We start from the raw sequence: 22,360 nt of genomic DNA, 5'->3' as shown, positions 1-22,360 counted from the left end.
TCAAATAACATTGATTATTTCAATGAGAGCTGCTTGGTATCATAGTTTTAAAAGGTAAAACTTGTAAGTGAAGCACGAAATAACATCATTAATTTTGACAGCTAAACTGGTTCCGGATTTTTGTTTTGCCTTCTTGTCAGTAACAGTTGAAATCCAAGTCAAAATCCGTGTTTATTCTGGAACTTTCAATGTACCAAGGAACTAAATCAAATTCCCACACTAATCAGAATGTCTTCATAGCCAAAAAATACTCCAACATCTTTTTTGTCTCAGAGGTAAAGACAATATCTGATTGTCATTAAATCATTTTAAAAGTTACCGCACAGCTGTCACTTTAAAACATGGAATTTTCTTTGATACATTTGAAAACTATTTTGGTATTGTGTTCATGCATGCTTTTTATTATTGAAAAAAAAATGTTGAATTTTGAAGCACCTCTCTTGAATTTTAATTCAGTATCCTTAGAGTAAGAACTTTTCCTTGTCCAAACCATACAAATGAGTGATGTCAACATCATAAATATTATCTATGCATGATTTTATACTCTGCCTTTTAGGGACAGTGTTGGTTTTGTTAAGCCTCATGCTAATATATGTAGTAAGAGCCATACATTGAAAGAAACTATCCTCAGTTGAAATATAGATTTTCATCTAGAATTTCTTGTCAATCATATTTTACATGTAGGTCCAGTTGTAATACTGGTATTAAGAAATACACGTGGTTCATAAAGCTTAATATTATATACGGAGAATAGGTATTATATATATGTCAATGACAAAACAACCCCACCAGGATGAAAATGTCAGCTCAAGGCCACCCATTGGTCTTCAATGAATGACGAGAAAATTGTAGTTTTAACAGGGGTTGACTCATTGATTCACAACCTTGTTGCTATGGATGATGCCTCAACCTGTTGAAAGAATTCTACACAAAGAAGTCAAACATTGACTACTGAATAATGTCATTTCAAACAGAACAATTTTGAAAAATTCTTTATTCAGACCACTTCCTATTTAGAATGTTGCTAACACTCCATCCCTTTAATATAAGTTTATGTAAAGGTACCTACAATTAACAGGAATTTTAATTGACTTATATAGTCATTGCTGACCTCAAATTGTAGGTCTGATTCTGTAGGCTTATTTGCAGTACAAACATGTATACACACCAGTAAGTTAGCCTGTTCAGTCTGGAGCTTGTACATTTTTTAGCTCACCTGGCCCTAGGCCAAGTGAGCTATTGCCATCACTTGGCGTCCGTTGTCGTCGTTAACATTTTTTCAAAACTCTTCTCCTCTGAAACTACTTGACCAAACTAGGTATGAATGTTTCTTGGGGTATCTTGCCTAAAACTGTTGAGGGGATTTTTGATCCGTCGAAAGACATGGCTACTGTTACTAAAAATGGAACATAGGGGTCAGACAGTAGTTTTTCACATATATATCTCCAAAATCATTAGGTTTAGCTTAATTTTGACTGGGTAAAAGTGTTCAGCATGATGAGATCTATCAGTTTCAAATTTGAAATTAGAACCAAACTTAGATTGAATATTCCTTGGGGGTATCCTGCATATAATTTTTGTTGGGATTTTTGTTCTGTCAAAAAACATGGCTGCCATTACTAAAAATAGAACATAGGGGTCAGAAAGTAGTTTTTTTGCTTATCTCCAGACCATAAGGTTTAGCCATATTCTTTCAATTGCTGAAATGATCATTATTATAAGGCCTACAAAAGTCTCCGGGGATCAAAGTTGTCATACGACTCCGTGTAGGAGTTACTGCCCTTGAAAGATGAAAAATGCCAGGTTTTGTTAGTCCAGCCAATATCTTGAAAACTATAATAGATAGAAAAAAATTTCAGTTGTTTAAATGATCCTTATGATAAGTCCTACCAAAGTCTTATTGAGTCAAAATTGTTGGACAACATCTTGTTAAATTTATTGCCCTTGAAAGGCGAAATTTAACCAGGTGAGCGTTTCAGGCTCCTGGGAGACTCTTGTTTAAGTTCCATTTATCATTGATTTATGAATTTGGAAGCCATTTATGTCCATGTATTTACTTAAAATTGACTTAAGTAGTAATTATGACTGAGCAAAATACACGAATTTTTTTAAGTGATTAGGTAGTGGTTTTATTTTTCCTCAGTATGTTATGTATTGTAATTGGACTTTCATAAAAAAAAATGCACTTAGGGACTTGCATTAGTTGCCATTTCTTCCTTTAAAAAGATATTCTACCTTATCTTCTTTCTAAATGTAGGTAGCAAACTTTGTCAGAACTTATTATAAAATATGCATACATATTTACAAAAATGCAAAGCATACATACATTTGTTAATACTGTATAATAAAAAAATGTAATTGTGTAAAATATTTTTCTATCTTCAGAGCAAATGATTGGGTAATATGACTACCTTATTTTGTTGGGGATCAGCAGATTTTGGACAATTGTTCACAGATGATGATGGTGCAATTATCTTGTCACCAAAAGAATTAGTGTTGAAAATAGAAAATGAATTGAAGAATATTGTTGATATAAGTTGTAGTGAAGGCCACACTTTAGTAGCAACATCTGATGGTGCATGCTATGCATGTGGATGTAATGACTATGGACAAATAGGTCACCAAGACAAAAACAAATTAGGTCAGTACCCCCAATAGGGATGCTATGATAAACAAATAAGTTCATGCAAGAGTAGGAAAGTAGGTGGAGACAAAGTGTTAAATACTGTCAGTGATCATATATCGTGCATTTTGGTTTTTCAAATAGAATGATTGCAGTATAAATGTAGTATATGATTTTACTGTTATATTTGGACAGTTCCTTTTATACAACAATCTTTTGGTTGTTATTTTTATTAAGAGCAAATTTTAAGCTAGATAAACTGTTGTTCTCATGTATTGATCGCAGTGCCTCTTCCCAATACAATACTGACACAACAGTTATCCTGTCCCTCATTTAGGCCCTTGAATTGAACTCCTTTTATGCTTCAATGCTATTTTGCAAAGTATAAAAAAAAATTAAAATGAGCTTGTTTGAAATTGATTAGATTTTCTTTATTTTTGTAGCTAAAGTAACTGCTGTTAAAAGCCAGAAGGTAATCAGTGTAGCTGCTGGGTCTCAGCATAGTCTGGCCCTGACAGAAGCTGGAGAGGTCTTCAGTTGGGGTGATAACAGTTGTGGCCAGTTAGGTAGAGGTCAGGTGGATGAAACATTGGCTAAACAGCCAAAGTAAGTTAACATATCACCTTTAAATGAGCGTTGTAATCAAATCTAATTATAATTAGAACTATCATTTGTTTTATTCAGGCACTGCAATTAGTGACTGAATGGACCCGTTGATATGTCTTTTTGTATTTTAGTTAGATTGTGTAATCAAGTATGTTATGGTGATATGTAATGAAAAAACAAAACAATGATTGCTTTTTTCATTTGACATATATTATTCTTTCTTAAAATATAATGAGTTACAACTCATTACAACTTTCTGAAAAGTTGGTTATTTTTTTCATAATAGGTGTATTTTATTTGAGTTTAATATTGGGACATTCCACTTTGTACTGCCTTGGTGGTCTTATTGAAATGAGCTTGTCTGAATGCAGGAGGTCATGGGTTTGATAACAGGCCATACCAGACTTTAAAATTGGTAGTCACATTATTTCTGCCGAACTTGCTACATATACTAATATAGGAGATAATAGAGTGACAAGAGATTGGCTCTGAGACAGAATACTGTTCTGAATTGGATAACATGACTTACTTTTGGCTGTTATTCTCTGGCATAATTATTATTGTGCTTAGCATGTCAATCTTGAACAAAGTAGTATCTGTTGCATTATTTAAATGTTTTTATCCTGAAAAAATCATTTGTTGCAGTATATTAAAAATTCATAATGCATGTTTTAATTATTTTGATTTGATTTCCAAAACATCTGATGGGTGATTTCTACATTCAGTATAATCAAACTTAACTTGTACTTTATGTGCTAGGTTTGGTTGAGTGATTCTTTAATTATCATCCATGAAACAAAAATGTGATGGAAGGATAGACATTACGATCACCGTATACCCTCAAATCATTTAGCTAGGATATTAAAAATATATATAAATAAATATTTTTAGATGCCTTTTTGACACTATGATGATACCCTGAGTGTATCAAATGATTACTATACTTATATACATGTACCACATGTAGATTTCAACTTTGTTCTAGTTAATAAGTTTTTTGTACCTCTCCACACAAAGTGGCAAGGCATTATATATTACCCACCTAAAGTATTGGGAGTTGAGTGTCCATCAGTATGTCCATCTGTCAATCCCTGGAATGTTTCCAGATAGTAACTATAGAAGATATTGAAAGATTTTTTTAAACTTTGAATAATTATTTGATATCATAAAATACAGATCAAGTGTGAATTTCAGTGTGATCAGATTATTTATGCAAACAAACAGCCATTTTTTTTTTCTAAAGTTAGTTTAGGTATAATACCACTATTAAGGGGAACCAGTCGACTGCACATACCAGAAAGTAGTAAAAAACAAAGTAGTTCCTAGGATGCATTGTGTATTTTTTGTGATTTAGACAGTATATGCAAACTGGGTATCATCTGAAAGCTTATCATGTCAGGTACACACTGAATACAACAGTTTTGAACTCTGATGTAGAGAATAATTTGTTTGAGTCTAGATCTTAAACCCATTGATTTGTCAATTTTCCAAAAGAAAAGTGGTATTTTTAGTACCTGTCTACTTTCACTTCACCATTCTTTCTTAGAAGCCATTAAAAGTATGCTGCAAATTTTATGAGAGAGTCTTTAAAGAATTCCCTCTATGATGAAACCTGTTTAAGTTCATTTCAACAAACTTTAAAAAAGATTTAGACCTTGAAAATCACTTAATTCAACATAGAAAGTAATTGGACTTTTAATAGTGGTTTTACACCTTTAATCCCCTAATATTTTGATGAATGGGAGTTATCTTTCTTGGAATATGAAAGTTAGTTCTTTTTTGGTATTATGGAGTCTATTCTGGATAAAGTTCAAAGTTCATCATTAACTTTCACCACCAATTTTCCTGCGACTACAGACAAATCTGTGTATCTAGAAAAATTTTAAGTCATAGCATCCCTGAGATATAAAAAAAATACATAAATTTCATGTAGAATTAAATCAAAAACTGACCTGACTACCCTTAAATTTCATTTTTAGTTATTTTATCCCACCAATTTTTATTACTCAATGAATTAGAGTTATCTTTCTTGGGATGTGGATTGATCAAATAATTTTTTTTATTTGTATTAATTAGACTAATCTATCTTGGAATGCGGGAAAAAGGTGGGAGTTCTTTTGATATTATGGAGTCAAGAGAAAATTTGACTTTGAGTCTATGTGATAATTTGCTATTAAGCATGTGTCCATTGATATTAAATACAACACAACTTTGGTGGGGTATCATATCCCATTAAATGTCCTATATTTTATACCTCCTACTCGACGAGTGGGTGATATATTGGATTCACTTGTCTGTCCATTATTACGTCCAAATTTGGTGTGTGGCTTTATATAAGTGGGGCATATCTTGTGTGCGGTTTTGTTCATTAACAACTTCCTGTTTTTATGGGACAAATTACCATGTTTCACTATATGTAATGATAGAGAAACTTTACCTAACAAAAATTTCCATTTCTTCACAATGGATTGATTTTATATTTGGTTTAATGATGTTTATCAATTGGGCATATTTTGCAAGCAATTTTGGTTGCCGTCCAATATCAACTTCTTGTATGAGTAGGGTATACATGTACATGACAATGTGTGCAACTTCATGTTATAGTATGACTTAGCAATCACATGTAATAGAAAAAAATTCTAAAAATGGCTTCTGATTATGCAGCACACTCAAGTAATGATAAAAATTATTAAAGAGAAATGTCAGCAAAGATCAAATGGTGGAATAATATACATGTACATACAGTTAAATCATTGATGGGGTTGTTCTGATAAATAGTCAATGATCCAATTGGCATTTTGATTTGGGTTTTTGAATCTATTGAAATATTCACTACACAAGCACCAGTTTAAACAAATCTCTGAGGCCATACACTAACTTGCCATTAACAGGGAACCAGTAAGTGGTCAATAGACCCAATATGTTCTATAAAAGTGATTTTTTTATATTCAGTTAATGTTGGGAAATATTGCATTTATGTTTTTTTCTCTTTGATGATTAGTTATCAACCCACAAACAATATCCTTGGAAAATAATAATATGTTCTGGTTATTACTAAGTCAATAGAAAAAAACAGACAAACTTATAATAAATGTACATGTTTATACAGAAGACTGAGGTTAAATACCATTTTCTTGACAAATATCCTAAATCCAGATAACACAGATTCATCTTTCTGACATTTGCTGATTGTTTAAGTTATAACTTAGTACAGTAGTCTCTATTGCACTCTGTCTCTTATAACTAAACATTTATATTTCTTGTGTTTTCAGAGTAATCAAGGCATTAGTTGTTCATCATATTATACAGATATGTTCAGGGAACAACCACTCACTTGCATTAACAAATGGTAAGTAATACAAAGAAATATACATATATTAGTAACTAAATATACTTCTGTTGCAATTGATAGAGGACAAAGTCCTCAAAATGGTAATCAATATTGATTTGACTTTAGAAGCACAGAGAGTCAGATCTAAGTTTACTTGTACTACGGAGTAAAGATCTTTACTAGTTTTGTATAGAAGCACAGAGAGTCAGATCTAAGTTTACTTGTACTAAGGAGTAAAGATCTTTACTAGTTTTGTATAGAAGCACAGAGAGTCAGATCTAAGTTTACTTGTACTACGGAGTAAAGATCTTTACTAGTTTTGTATAGAAGCACAGAGAGTCAGATCTAAGTTTACATGTACTACGGAGTAAAGATCTTTGCTAGTTTTGTATAGAAGCACAGAGATTTAGATCTCAGTTTACATGTACTACGGAGTAAAGATCTTCGCTAGTTTTGTATAGAAGCACAGAGAGTCAGATCTCAGTTTACATGTACTACGGAGTAAAGATCTTTGCTAGTTTTGTATAGAAGCACAGAGAGTCAGATCTAAGTTTACTTGTACTAAGGAGTAAAGATCTTTACTAGTTTTGTATAGAAGCACAGAGAGTCAGATCTAAGTTTACTTGTACTATGGAGTAAAGATCTTTGCTAGTTTTTTATGGAAGCACAGAGAGTCAGATCTAAGTTTACATGGGCTACGAAGTACAGATCTTTGCTAGTTTTGTATAGAAGCACAGAGTCAGATCTCAGTTTACATGTACTACGGAGTAAAGATCTTTGCTAGTTTTGTATAGAAGCACAGAGAGTCAGATCTCAGTTAACATGTACTACGGAGTAAAGATCTTTAGATCTTGCTAGTTTTGTATAGAAGCACAGAGAGTCAGATCTAAGTTTACATGTATTACGGAGTAAAGATCTTTGCTAGTTTTGTATAGAAGCACAGAGAGTCAGATCTAAGTTTACTTGTACTACGGAGTAAAGATCTTTACTAGTTTTGTATAGAAGCACAGAGAGTCAGATCTAAGTTTACTTGTATTACGGAGTAAAGATCTTTGCTAGTTTTTTATGGAAGCACAGAGATTTAGATCTCAGTTTACATGTACTACGGAGTAAAGATCTTTGCTAGTTTTGTATAGAAGCACAGAGAGTCAGATCTAAGTTTACTTGTATTACGGAGTAAAGATCTTTGCTAGTTTTTTATGGAAGCACAGAGATTTAGATCTCAGTTTACATGTACTACGGAGTAAAGATCTTTGCTAGTTTTGTATAGAAGCACAGAGAGTCAGATCTCAGTTTACATGTACTACGGAGTAAAGATCTTTGCTAGTTTTGTATAGAAGCACAGAGAGTCAGATCTAAGTTTACTTGTACTACGGAGTAAAGATCTTTACTAGTTTTGTATAGAAGCACAGAGAGTCAGATCTAAGTTTACTTGTATTACGGAGTAAAGATCTTTGCTAGTTTTTTATGGAAGCACAGAGATTTAGATCTCAGTTTACATGTACTACAGAGTAAAGATCTTTGCTAGTTTTGCATAGAAGCACAGAGTCAGATCTCAGTTTACTTGTACTATGGAGTAAAGATCTTTGCTAGTTTTGCATAGAAGCACAGAGTCAGATCTCAGTTTACTTGTAGTAGTTTTGTATTTTTAGCAAAACTTGCATGGTTTACATCTTAAAAATTTTGTTTCATTAAGATGAAAAATAAATAAAAGTGTATTTAACACTGTGAAAGGCATGACATACCACTACATGTATATTCAAATTCAAATTTAAGGACATGTACTTGTGTTTTGTTAAGAGCCTGAAAGTCATTTTGTAAATTGCCTATAAACTACACTGTATTTGATTGACCTGTATGAAAAATTAAGCCTTGAAAAATATTTTTTCTGTAATATTAACAATAGGTGAGATATGATTGCTGTCTTTTTTAAATAATAAAAATAGATTGTAAAAGTGTTAACAACTTTTACAATTTTTTTCTCTTTCAGATGGCATTGTGTTTTCCTGGGGAGCTAACAACTATGGACAGCTAGGTTCTGGGAGTTCTATGCAGTATGTTGATACACCACAACAACTTGTCAGTATTAGGGGCATTCCAGTGTCACAGATTATTACAGGTGGAAATCACTGTTTTATACTGTCACAATCTGGTGCACTGTTTGGATGGGGTAGAAACAGGTAGGTTATTAGATGAAAAAATGGTGAGTAAAAAAAATCTAAATGCAAAAAATATTATAAATATAAAAAATAACAAGGGAAAAGACATGTCTTGAAAAACTAAATACACTTTCAATCAATTTTTCAATGTATTAACAGTAAGTATGATATAGAAATTTAAAATATTTTGCATAGATGTTAAATCTCCTGTTTTTATATTTCATAAAAAATCAATCTCCTGCTTACATACCTGTGTCAAGGCAGGAAAATTAGCTGCATTTGGACATTTCTGCTGTCTCCCTTGATATTTTGGCTTAAAATTGTGAGAAATTTCTACTATTAATGTTAAAACAAATTGACTTTAAGTCTGAAAAAGTTCACTAACTAACTATAAATTTGATAAAAGGAAACTTTGCATGTCTTCTTTTAGGGGATTAGTAATTGTCATATTGAAATTGAAATAAAGTTCAAATAAGGCCTGTTTCAAAACATAAAACATGTTGCGAAAATGAAAATTTTGACGAGTCTCCTGCTTTAAGAAAATTTGAAGATGGAGATCTCCCACATTTAACTTTTTGAGAGTTAACACCTTTGTATTTTGACATTTTAATACAAGGAAAAACTATGTCACTGCTATGAGGAAGACCTTAGAGTTTCAATTTAACTTTTAATTTATTATGATTGAAAAACTACTCAAGCCTGAAATGTTAATCCTCTGTCAATGAAATAAGCTTTGAAAAATTATTTTAATTGTTAATTTTACTCATGTTTAAGGTTAGACCTTGTAAAATATTACTTTGTTGTAGTTTTTGAACTGATTGATACATGTAAAATAATGGGGTTTCATTGTAAATTTTGTATGCTTTCAGTTTTGGACAGCTGGGTTTAAATGATGAAAATGGTAAGTGATGATGATAAGTATGACCTAAGGGTAAAGTAGAGCACTTCTTATATTTATTTGCATAAAATATTGAATGAATTATATAATGAAATCAAGTGTCTGGGAAATTAAGAATTAAAACCAGGCACAGAACAAGTGTCTAGGAAATTAAGAATTAAAACCAGGCACAGCACAAGTATCTTGGAAATTAAGAATTAAAACCAGGCACAGAACAAGTGTCTAGGAAATTAAGAATTAAAGCCAGGCACAGCACAAGTATCTTGGAAATTAAGAATTAAAACCAGACACAGAACAAGTGTCTAGGAAATTAAGAATTAAAGCCAGGCACAGCACAAGTATCTTGGAAATTAAGAATTAAAACCAGGCACAGAACAAGTGTCTAAGAATTTAAAAATTAAAACCAGGCACAGAACAAGTATCTAGGAAATCAAGAATTAAAACCAGGCGCACAACAAATATCTAGGAAATTAAGAATTAAAACCAAGCACGGAACAAGTATTTAGGAAATTAAAATTTAAACCAGGCACAGAACAAGTATGTAGGAAATTAAGAATTAAAACCAGGCACAGAACAAGTATCTAGGAAATTAAGAATTAAAACCAGGCATAGAAAGACAAAAAAAAAAACATATAAAAATCAAATAAAATACACACATCAAACTTAAAGTAAATAAACACCCTAGACTTTACAAAATAAAAAAGAAATTAGGAGCACAGACCATGTGTGATGGTTGGGTAAGTGTTCTTTACCTTTCTGGACATAATAGCCCAAATGCTTTTCTCCTGTCCAGTACATTAGTACAAAAAAGGAAAATTATGATGAACAAAATACATCTGTCTTCAATGTATAGATAGGCACAACATATTGGTCAAAAAGTGCATTATGGCAATCCTAGTTTATTTGAAACTGTTTCTTTAATGTTGAGTTACTTACAGATGTACATGTAACTAAGATATTGTCTTGTTCAGTAATGCATGTCTAAATCGATTCCTGAAAAAAAATCTGCCTACATCAGACACTTTCATATCATTTTTGTGTGTTTTGAACTTGGGTTGATGGAACTCATCTAATTTTGGTTATTTCATATTCTTTGTTGTGTATGTCTTATTTCATGTTCTTTGTTGTGTAAGTCTATTTTCTCTGTCTAGTTGTTATCTTTTTATTATGTATGGTCTCACTAACCACTTCTAACATTTCCATTACTTTATATGCTCAAAAAGTAATTTTCAAAGTTTCACTGTGAATTCCCAGGACAAGTGACACCTTAAAGTTGCATACCAAGTTGTGAAGCTTGGAAAATAAGGCTTTCAAAATATGCTTATGGTACACGGATTGCAGAAATCCTTCACAAAATTTACTTGAATAAATAATTCTGAAATTCCACAACTGACAGCATGGAGGCAAATTAGTCACACATGTAAACAATATTCCTACACTTTTGTAGTGAATTACATATATGACTTTAAAATGCACTGCTTTTAATCAGAATACACACATATAATGCACAAGCAATGCATAGGTCTAGGTTCAGTGTGTTTTTGGTACAATATAGGGGGTGGCCATTTGACTTAGAAGTGGTTAGCAAGACTTATGTTTGAAACTAGGGTTTCTTTGATTTCCTGGATTAAACAGAACAAATGTCCAGTCCAAAACATGATAAGTTTACACAGGTTTCATTGTTTTGTTAAATTGACATGTCTCATTAAACATTTGCTTCTATATGTATATTCTTATACATGTTTAAAGTATACCTTCCGCATGAAAATACTTTAAAATAACAGAATATGTTTCTGGAATATTGCAGATCGTCCCCACCCAACACAGTGTAAATCACTACGGCAACAGAAAATTGTTTATGTTACCTGTGGAGAAGATCACACTTGTTCATTGACACAGGTAAAATATGCTGAAAATATCTCATTAAACCAGTCAGTTGACTGTTCCCTTTTTACAGACTGTCATCATATGGTTTGAATGATCCTTTTTAGCAGTGCCACCAGAATTATAAATATATATTAATGTGTTGTATTAAAGAGCCTGAATGTTTTCAAAAATGCATTTAAAGGATTTTATTCCAAAATACTACATCTTTGAATTGTGCAATGTAGTGTCAGTTGTGGTTATTGTTTGACCTAAAAAGGACATTTTTCACCTGATTTAAATATTGCTTTTCTAATGATGGACAAAGTAGGAAAACTGTACCCACTAAAATCATTTTTATATCATGATTATATATTCTAAATATTGACATGTTTACAAACATTAACTACAACAAAATTAATACTTTTGCATTATGCTATTTCATGGTAATAGGGTATCTATTCGTTTTCTTGTTCATTGTACCAGGATGGTGGCGTTTTTACATTTGGATGTGGCAGTCATGGCCAGTTGGGTCATAATACTGTCAATAATGAAATATTGCCTCGTAGAGTTATGGACATGATGGGAACTGTTGTCACACAGATTGCATGTGGCAGGTAGGTCAGGCTGATGAGAAAAAATCTACTAACTATACCATCCAGTCACTGCATGTGAGATCTAGCAACACTTCATTGTACTCTCTGTTCTAATGACATTCAGATTTCAAGATTCATGATTTTGAAAGCATCATTTCAAGATGAAAACTGCAAACAAAAATTTGAAACATTAACAAATGCACCTGCATATTATCTAAATATAATGAATACTTTCAGAGGTATTCAACAAGTGTACACTCACTTTTAAGTAAGCTTTGAAAGGATCAAAAGTATCAAAATCAGAGGTAAAATAAGGATGACAATTCTTTAAAATCAAACTAAAAAGTAATATAATGACACAAAGACACATCAATTACCAACATCTCTTGTCTGTGGACAGGTACAAGAAATCTACAGTGGGATTCGACTAGTTTAATAAAGCCTTATCCATCCCCCTTAAATGTAAGGGAAAAAAATGAACTAAATAACCACCAAGATGGAAACAAGGAAGATATTGTATTGGTCATCTTAACAGAAAGTAACATGGAGTGTTGTTACATGAAACAATTAGTAAACTACTATTAATTAGATTGGAAGTACTGGTAGGTTAAATGTTAAGGGTCAAGGTTACCTGTGTACAAGTTACAGTCTATAAAGAGTAAGAGTTTTTTATACAGAATTTATTGACATAATTTATTGGTATAAATTGTCAGACAGGTGTGTCTTTAGAATCCTTTGCTCAGTTCGTACATGTTGATTTTATGTGATGAGTTGCTTTAGTTCTCAAGTAAAGTACTTACCACAATGACAATGAAACTTTTTTTCAAGTTTATGTTCTGTGTTTTAGGAGACACTCCTTAACTTACGTGCCTGAAACTGGTAGAATTTACTCTTTTGGATCTGGTTCCTGTGGTCAGCTTGGTCTAGGTAACACTGACAAGAAGACCAGTCCCTTCGCTGTGCCTTGCTCCTTTATTCCATGGAGTGGAACCAAATCTTCAGCAATGGATCTTGATGGAGTTACACATATGGTTAATAGGATCTACTCTGGTGGAAATAAATGTATTGTCCTGGCTGATAAAGTTGCCACTGAGGTAATACAGTAATCTAATGGTATATCTAAATGTTAATAATATTAACTGGTGTAGTCCTGCAAACTTAAATTGTTGTAAGTCTTAGACTTCCTTTCATGAATTTAAAATTAGAAAAAAAGAAGTACAGTCAAACTTCAGTAGCTGGAATTCTTAGGGACCATTAAGAAATTGAAGATCATTGATTTCCGGATTTTTTTCAATGCCTGTGTGAGTGAAACTTTATCAGTGAGACTTTATCATTAAAAATTGCTTGCTTCCTACAAGTTATGTTAGTTTTTGGATATTTTTCATTCACTTTGTGTTGATTTGTGAGCATTGAAAATGCTATGTTTGCTTTTTAAGACTTTCAGATAATTCATTTTCATTAAATTTTCCTTGATGCCTTCATCATGCTGACTTTGGAACATGCTTGAACATCAATCAATACTTTGTTAAATTGAAACTATCTAATTAGTAATGACTTAAATATTTGAAACATTAACAAATGCACCTGCATATTATCTAAATATTGGTATGAATGTTTCTTGGGGTATCTTGCATAGAACTGAGGTGGTGATTTTTGATCCGTTGAAACAAATGGCCACCGTTACTATAAATAGAACAGAGGGGTCAGACAAAAATCTTCTCCTCTGGCATTATTTGATTAATGAGAACCAAATGTGGTATGAATGTTCCTTGGTGTATCCTGCATGGAACTGATGTGAGGATTTTTTATCAGTCAAAAAACATGGCAGCTGTTACTAAAAATAGAAGATAGGGGTCAGACAGTAGTTTTTGGCATATATCTCCTAAACTGTTAAGTTTAGCCAAATTTTCATAGATGAAATGATCCTTATTATTAGGATTACAAAAGTCTTTAGGGATAAAAGTTGTCAGACGACTCCTTGTAAGAGACATTTTTTTTTTAGTTTTCAGTCAATATCTTGAAAACTAAGACAGATTAAAAGAAACTTTCAATTGTTGAAATGATTCTTATGATAAGTCCTATTAAAGACTTCTTGAGTCAAAATTGTTGGACAACGTTTTGTTAAATTTGAAATGCAAAATTCATCCAGGTGAGCAATTGAGGGTCTTGGGAACCTCTTGTATTATAAAGCATGAGAAATACTTTTTGGTTTACACACAAAAAATAAAAACCAATTGAAAATTATGTATTTAATTTATTGGGTCAAAATTTCTACTTATGAACAAAGTTTATTACTAGAGGACACCTAGAGGGCCACAAAAGAAACCTATTAAAGCGAAGATGGCTACACCCAGAGTTGTTAAGGTATAAAAGTAGCTGACAGTTTAATGTTCACTGTAATAATGATTTGGTTTTAAGCACTATTAAATTTTTATGGGTCGGTTTGTGTGTACTTAGATTGAATTAATATAACTTCAGATCTATTTCAAGTTACCTCCCTTTGATTGTGTTGGTGATAATACTGTAGCTATTGATTGTTAATGTGCTGTCCACCGGTTCATTTTTGATTCAGCATACACATTTCAAATTCATCTTATTTTATAGCTTCAAAATTGTGAGGTTTACGAAGAAAAGCACTGTTTATATCTTGTTATTTTTCTGTTGTTATATTTGTTTTTCTAAGAATCAGGCAAATGGAAAAAATCAGAAATATGCATCTCAAAAACCCACCTGACCCATCTGACAATATAATTTCACTCAAGGATGCTTTTTTTTTATTTGTGAAAAGGCCATTATTTGATCTTTTGATCACTGGACTTGCTCAGAAATTTTTCAATAGAATGTTAGAAAAATGAGGTTTTTGACAGGGTTATCTGCTCTTGAAATGCTCATTTTCAATGCATTTCAATGAAATAACTCAATTTACCAAAATGATATGGAAAATCTTTCCTTTTTTCATGGATCCTGATGGTGCAAATAGTCAAATTGAATTTTCAAAATGATGGGGTTTTTCCATACCATGTTTCACCCACTGCCTGATTCTAACCAAGACTGACACTAACAAGTTTGTGTACAACTCATGTTTTATATTCACAGGTTATCATTATACTTATAGTGTTACTCTATAAAGTTTGTGTATCAATTATTTACCTACAAAATCTTTCTTAAATGTTTATTTTGTTTGTTTGATGTAATATTTTTCTGAAAGGCTGAAAGTCGTATTGAAACTTTTTTTATAATTTGAATAACAGAAAAATACAACTTTTGACTGATTTTTCATGTTTATATTGCTTAACTTTTGAAGATTTACATGAAGTGAACACACAAGTAATTTAACAGAAATAAGCTTTTTTTGTAAATTCTACTGAAATTAATAATGTGTAATGCACTCTTAAAGTCTGTGGATTTTTTTTTTTTTTTTTTTTAAGTGAGATTTTATTCATTGGTTTTCGCTTTCCTGTTTATTATTGAGCCAGTGAGTTTTATGTCTGTACATTTGTCTGCCAGACTTACAGTTTCCAGATGATAACTAACCAGTGTATTTAACATTATGTTTTCACAGTTACCAATCAGGAATTATTGCCTTTTTCAACTTAAAATCTTTGAAAATCAGGGGTATCTGTGATCACTAGATCAACTTTCTCTTATTGTTATTTTTCTATTTTCAGCCATTAAAGTCAAAGCCAATAGATTTTCGAGAAGATGGCATAATGAGAAAAGTTTTGAATGTCACAGACAAACTCCTTGAAAAAATGAATGTTTTAAATGCTAAAGACAGTCTTCCTCACGAGTTAGAAATGTGAGTAGATATTTTAGTTATGATCTCCCTGTTCAGGGCAACTGAAAATATTTTTTTGGTTCTTAAACCCTTTTTTTGGCTTTTTACAAATTTATTAATTTTTGGACAGGTTTAAAAAATTATGAAGAGGAAAATAAAACAAAATTAGTAAATGAGTGTGTAGTTAGACTATTTATCTACAGGTCATTTCTTTGAAAGTATTAAAGATTAAAACTCAGTTTAAACATGATTGCAGTTTTATTTTACTTCAAATCTTTGAAATTGACCGTGTATGTCTGTTACTATTTTCAAAAACCTCCAGTGCTAACATCACTTTGTTAGGGTGCCTTTTGCCTTTTTTTTTTTTTTTTGGCATTTTAATAAAAAAAAATTTTTTTGTCTATGATAAAAAGTGAAGAGCACCCAAGTCACTTTTTAAGGGGGCAAAAAAGTAAAAAGAAAACTCTCCCTTCCTAATTGGGTTTCATGAACAATGGTCCTATTAACTAAGAAATTATTTATAACTTTGAATGGTCTTCAAGTTTTAACAATAACTAGCGATATATGCAAAATAAGTAAAGCCAGTTGGAAATGGAATAAGCATCAAGTTGATGTTATATGGATTATTAAAATACTGAAGTGAAACATTTATTTTTCTTTCATTTTAATGGTAAGTATATCTATTTGTTTAGTAGTTGTTTTTACTTTTTATCAATGATAAATTAAATTAATAATCTTTTGTTTGTATTGTACTTATTAACTATAATTTACAGAGAGATGGAGAAGATATTTTCTGCTGCCGCTTGTCTCAATGCTTCCTTTCTGTCATCGTAAGTGATGCTAAAACCAAAATATAAATATATGATTCTTAACCATGACATAGTTTTAAAAGCTAAGAATATTTGTTTAGGGGGCTGTTATATCCATAATTTATCAGAGACTATGTAGGCTATCTTTTCATGTTACACCCCAAGTTCAACAAGTGGATGGTGTATTGGAATTACAATCAAACCTCGTTAAGTGGAAGTCAAAGGGACCATGCAAAAATGTTTGAGATATCCGAGGTTCGAGTAATCTGAGGTCGAGGATAAACCGGAAATACTAGTAGTTTGGTCAATGATTGTTTCTTCATATACATCATTTGTTGTGCTTGTACATGTACATGTACTTCACTTTACACAGTACTTCGTAATGTATTGCGTTTCATATTGGAAGATATTTTATTTTGTATGTTGTATATCATGTTTAAAATACTGAACGACACTGAGTGTTCTTGTGAAATTTATTTTTTATATTTTCTACAATCGAAAACGTATTTCATAACATGCTGCTTTGTTTGACTCACAATCAAGAGTGTCATCAAACCATGTGCTCTACATTATTACGATAAAATTCAAATTCACTAGTGAAACATGTTTTAAGTTTTGTTAAATAGTCAGGTACCATTACAATCCATTGGTACTTTTTTTTTTAAGTTATCAAAATATCAAAGTATCTAATATCACTGTTAGTGTGAATTCCAATCTGTAATTAATAAAATTAGTTTTTTTTCACTACACACACAATTTTGAATTAAATAAATACATAAATCAGGCCATAAAGAGTATCAACAAATTAATTTCAGAAGCCACGCTTGTCAATGTAAAAACCCACTTCGATCATGGCTTGTAATAAAGCAATCAGTTTTCCCACTAATTAGTTTATTTCGCGACATCACTGTTAATTAACCTTGAAGTCTTATCTAGGGAACTGATTGATTATGTGTTATCGGAGGTTGTGATTCATCCGAGTTTGAGTCATTCCAGGTAAAATTGTATTACAGTAAGGGAAGTTTTGCTGGGACTTTTTTATTAGTTTGTGTTATCCGAGATTTCACTAATCTGAGTTCAACACATCAAGGTTCGACTGTACCAATGTAAATTTGACTGTGTGAGAAGATGTACATGTATAACAGAGGTTTTTGCCTACTATATTGATTTCATATATTTTCATAAGTTGAAAGTAATGTCTTTCACAACTTGTAACAAAACTAAAATATATAACAATTAAATATAAACATATTTTGTTACTATTTTTATAAATTTTATTGTCTACCAAATAAATTTACAGAAGATGTGCTTCTTTATCACTTCAAATATGAAACAAAGCATTGATTTTTTAATAACATAGTTCTTTTCAAAGTCCTTGTTTTAGCCCTGCCTACAAGTGTATAGGAATACTGGATATTTTTACTACATGTATGTTCAATCAAACTACAAGAATTTAATACATATTTTAATTTAAATGCATGCCTTGTTTTTTTTTTTCCTCCAGAAATGAACATTTTTCTACCTCACCAAAGAAACATGGGATAAACATGGAAAATGTTCGATCATTTTTCGGTGAGCTGTCTCAAGTTACAAATGTTGCTTCCATACAAAAGGTAAAATTCAAAGTGAACAGATTTTGTGTTTGCTTTTATGCTTTTTACAATATATTTATGTGTCATTTTCTTCAATCTAGATTGAAGTGTTACTTTGGATTAATTTCCACAGAAATCCATTTAGGGTGACCAAGGGGAACTTGGGTAAAAATATTAAAATTGAGTTGTCATTGAATAGCACTTCCATTTTTTTTAAATGTATTTCTTTCAAACTTGGTTAAAGAATTTGTTAGCTGTTAGAGCATGCTTTTCTATTCATACAACAAGGATTCCTGGTGCAATTCTCAGGTTTAATCTCACAGAATATGATATTTTGTTATTGGTGCTTTTGCAAGATGAGTTGTACATTGTCATTTGTTAACAAATTAGAAATACTGAATCTTCTTTGCTTATTATTTAATCAATTATACATCGTTTTTCACCCTTTATTGTTGCAGATAACCAATTGTTTAGATACAGTATTAATACCGTCCTTACCAGAATCACCACCTGACGTGGAGGCCTTGAGAGTCTATCTTATACTACCAGAATTCCACATGTTTGAGGAACCTAAACACTACAGTACATTGTTGGGTCCCTTTGCTAACAGTATTTTAAATCTTGATAAACCCGGATCCAAAGTATTAGGTAAGGCCTGAGTCAGAGAAAAAAATATTTTGTAGAATTTATGAATAGTTCAAGTTAAAATGCCTGTAATATTCATGGCTGTTACTTATGCAATGAAATCCATCTCAGAGTTAACCTTAAGTAACGGTGGAAACCTGTCTAAACCAGAAATTGTCTTAACCCTCAGTAACACTGGAAACTTGTCTAAACCAGAAATTGTCTTTAGTCCTTTCATGTCAGTTTTAATATATTTTAATTTGTAGAAACTAAACAACTAAGTTAGAAAACTCACCATGAACAGAAATGGAAACAAGATTAACCTTTAAAACTTCTTTATTCAGAATTTCATCAAAAGGCTGCTATCTACCGTAATTTGTTCCTAATTTTTTTCTAATTAGTCAAGCAGGACATGCTTACCTTTTCAGAGCACCTGATGTCACTCCTAGTTTTAGCTAGTGCTTAAGTTTTTCATATTATGTCTTATCTCCTTATTTTCAGATTTTATATGTAGATTATTTAATACGGTTTGCTACATTGTGTATGTGAATGGTCTTTGTTTCCTGTTTTTATGTTCTGGCCATGTATCAGGTATTTGGACTTGAGCGTTTTTTTTTTTTTTTATCCTTCCATTGTTTGCACTTCAGGTTTATTTGCCAATATCAAAAATTGAACCATTAAATCAGAAGAAATGATGTTGATATATGAGTACTAATGTTTCATCTGCAGTAAATGTATTCTGTAATTTGAATACCTGGTACATGTATATGTCTAATAGATGCATTTTTTTAGATTATTGGTGGGGAAGTTTAAAAGCAAGATACTTCAGCAGAATTTTGAATGTAAGTTAAATAAAACTAATCCACACTATTTCACAATTATTTGACCATGTTCAAGGCAGAGGAAATAAAAAAAAAACAGTTTTGATATTTCCTATTTCATTGCGATAACTTGCCATACTGTGAGTTATTTTAAGTAACACTTCACCTAAGAATTATGTAAACAGTAACACATGGTTGGAAAGCTTACATATTCTTATTTTAATACCCATACCTGAAAGTGGTAAGGTTTTATGTGATAACTTGAGAAGGATTAATGGATATTTTTGAAATTTGGACAGTTGTTTAGTACCATAAAATACAGGTTATGTTGAATTGTTATTTAGAACAGTTCTTAAAATTTTCATTATCATAAATGTCAAAACTTAAAATTTGAAAAAAATCAGTTTTTTTTTTTTCTTTTTCTCTTTGCAGTTTTTTAAGATATGGTCTTAAATATTCCTTAGCTGAAGTCATTTTATCTTAATTTACATAAAGAAATCTTTTCTCATGCAATTCGTTACAAGTCAGAATTAATTTCTAATATCTATTTTTTTTTCCAGTTATATAAACAGACTGTGATATATTTTCTCCAGCTACCTCAACCTCAAAATCACAGAGAGGTATGTCAAACCTCAACAATTTCTCTTCTTATTTTTTTTAAAAATGAAAGCAAATATAAATAATTTCTAATTTAATTGCCTCCAGTTAATTTTTTTTTACTAAAAATCATTTTAAAACAAATAAACTCACCAGTACAAGTGAGTTCAAAATCACAGAGAGGTATGTCAAACCTCAACAATTTCTCTTCTTATTTTTTTTTAAATGAAAGCAAATATAAATAATTTCTTATTTAATTGCCTCCAGTTAATTTTATTTTTACTAAAAATCATTTTAAAACAAATAAACTCACCAGTACAAGTGAATTCTTTATGAGGACTTTTACTTCTGTATTAGGCCAGTAAGTTACCCTGGTTGGGGATGGCCAGCCACTGAATGGACTAGTATGGAAACATTCTTTTGTATAGAAAATAAATGTGTATTGACTAAAAATAAAAACAATATATGGATGAGGTTTAGAATTGGTATAAAATGCAAGGCTCAACGAGCGTTTTTTTTTTTTCGATTCAAGCCGAATTCGTATATTGTTTTTATTTCTAGTCAATATACAGTTATTTTCTTTATACTGTAATCCTTATCATTGTAAATCAAGTTACATTTTTATTTTTTTTACATTTCTTCCCTACTTGTGGCCCCTGATGGTGACACTGCGATGAACAGGTATTTCATGCAAAAGAAAATAAAGTAGGCAGGGCCAAAGTTCTATATACTGTATATCACCAATACATATACAATCAACACAGTTTGGTTGCTCAAATATTGCTGTATAAATAAGGTTCAACATATGTGTAGACAATTACAACAGTTAACTTTATAAATAGAACCTCTTCATCAAGTTTCATATTATATCAGGGAGATCTACTACTAAAGTGACGCTTTTTGAAACTAGTTGTGAATTTTCATACATCGTCATCAATTATTAGAATTTTTATCATCTTTTTCCATCAATTCATGGTAAACACATTTTTCACTCATGTCATAGACATAATATTCTACATAACTTTGACATCATGAACCTTTTTTGAGGATTAACTTATTCAATTTAATTATAAGAAATAACTGATATATGCTCTCTGTCTTTTGAAATAAATTCAGTGATCATGGTGTACACTTGAAAATAAATTAATTTGAAGGTAATGTGCACCACATGGTTGATGTTATTTCTTCATAGACCAAAATAAAGAAGTTCATTAAAGTAATTTCTGTAATGTATGCAAAAACAAGGTATCAGCTTTACAATAGCCTTTTCAGATGTTTGAAAGAAATATACATATCAAGTTAGCTATGGAAATAATGAAGAAACTGAACAGAGTAAATGAACAAAACTCACAGATAATTCCATATAATCATTTCTACATTCCTGAATTACGGAATAAAGTCAACATTCGTCAGGATTATGTTGCTTGGGTTCAACAATCAAGAATGATGAATTCTGTAAGTTTATAATTACTACATACTCAAGATGGTAAAGAAATGTAAATGAATGGAAGAGGTATATTGTACCTATTACGCAGGGCTTTTTTTCTGTCATCTTGCAAAATGATACAGAAGTTTGTTCTCAGTGAGCAAATTGTGATGGAAATGATGTAAAAAATTACCTTCAAATGATTTGAAAAGAACAAGCCTCTTTCAAGAGAAGATAATTTGGGGATGTTCTATATTAACAAAGTGTGAATTTTTTAATATTATTACAAGAAAAAAGCTTTGTGACAAGTGATAAATTTTTGCAGTTTTGAAAAAAATTGTCAGTGTTTCATTGTGTTAAAAATTAATTTCACAGGTACTATGATTTATATTTAAATGTCCAGCACTAAAATTAGTATACCATGAAATTTTAATACCTTTATGGTACTTAAATGTTACAGTGTTAAAAAATATTTATTGACTTTAATCACTCATTATTATTTTCCTTATTGTGATAGCCACCAATGCATTTCTGTGATTACCCCTTTGTGTTTGATGGACCTGCCAAGTCAATGCTGTTGGAAACAGATGCATTCATGCAAATGAGGGTATGTTTGGGTTGTAGGATGATTTAGATA

At 31.2% G+C, this 22,360-nt stretch overlaps 1 protein-coding gene across 6 annotated transcripts in view; it reads left to right on the top strand.

Annotated features, from left to right (window-relative positions):
* The first annotated feature begins 109 nt into the window (after positions 1 to 109).
* Positions 110 to 22,360, top strand: part of LOC148619567 (putative E3 ubiquitin-protein ligase HERC4) — a 37,087-nt gene continuing 14,836 nt past the window's right edge. For 3 of the 6 annotated variants that reach the window (XR_015921615.1, XR_015921616.1, XM_088579629.1), the window contains exons 1-18: positions 124 to 275; positions 2,386 to 2,641; positions 3,067 to 3,229; positions 6,502 to 6,578; positions 8,551 to 8,740; positions 9,589 to 9,620; positions 11,425 to 11,516; positions 11,967 to 12,097; positions 12,924 to 13,170; positions 14,375 to 14,440; positions 15,745 to 15,875; positions 16,628 to 16,684; positions 18,168 to 18,276; positions 18,714 to 18,903; positions 19,672 to 19,721; positions 20,261 to 20,320; positions 21,561 to 21,752; positions 22,241 to 22,330. Coding sequence is in view for 4 of the 6 variants with exons in the window: in XM_088579629.1 (XP_088435755.1) it covers positions 2,404 to 2,641; positions 3,067 to 3,229; positions 6,502 to 6,578; positions 8,551 to 8,740; positions 9,589 to 9,620; positions 11,425 to 11,516; positions 11,967 to 12,097; positions 12,924 to 13,170; positions 14,375 to 14,440; positions 15,745 to 15,875; positions 16,628 to 16,684; positions 18,168 to 18,276; positions 18,714 to 18,903; positions 19,672 to 19,721; positions 20,261 to 20,320; positions 21,561 to 21,752; positions 22,241 to 22,330 (2,115 nt within the window). In the remaining 2 variants the exon portion in view is untranslated. Of the gene's footprint in view, positions 276 to 2,385; positions 2,642 to 3,066; positions 3,230 to 6,501; positions 6,579 to 8,550; positions 8,741 to 9,588; positions 9,621 to 11,424; positions 11,517 to 11,966; positions 12,098 to 12,923; positions 13,171 to 14,374; positions 14,441 to 15,744; positions 15,876 to 16,627; positions 16,685 to 18,167; positions 18,277 to 18,713; positions 18,904 to 19,671; positions 19,722 to 20,260; positions 20,321 to 21,560; positions 21,753 to 22,240; positions 22,331 to 22,360 lie in introns of all 6 variants that reach the window. The other 3 variants (XM_088579630.1, XM_088579632.1, XM_088579631.1) reach the window with 3 other exon arrangements.

The sequence above is a fragment of the Perna viridis genome, chromosome 4 (assembly GCF_037379345.1).
Source record: "Perna viridis isolate PV_CMFRI_1.1 ecotype Kerala chromosome 4, ASM3737934v1, whole genome shotgun sequence".
NCBI lineage: Eukaryota > Metazoa > Mollusca > Bivalvia > Mytilida > Mytilidae > Perna > Perna viridis.
The sequence above is the reverse complement of the archived record's forward strand: the minus strand, read 5'-3'. Positions and strand labels throughout refer to the sequence as shown.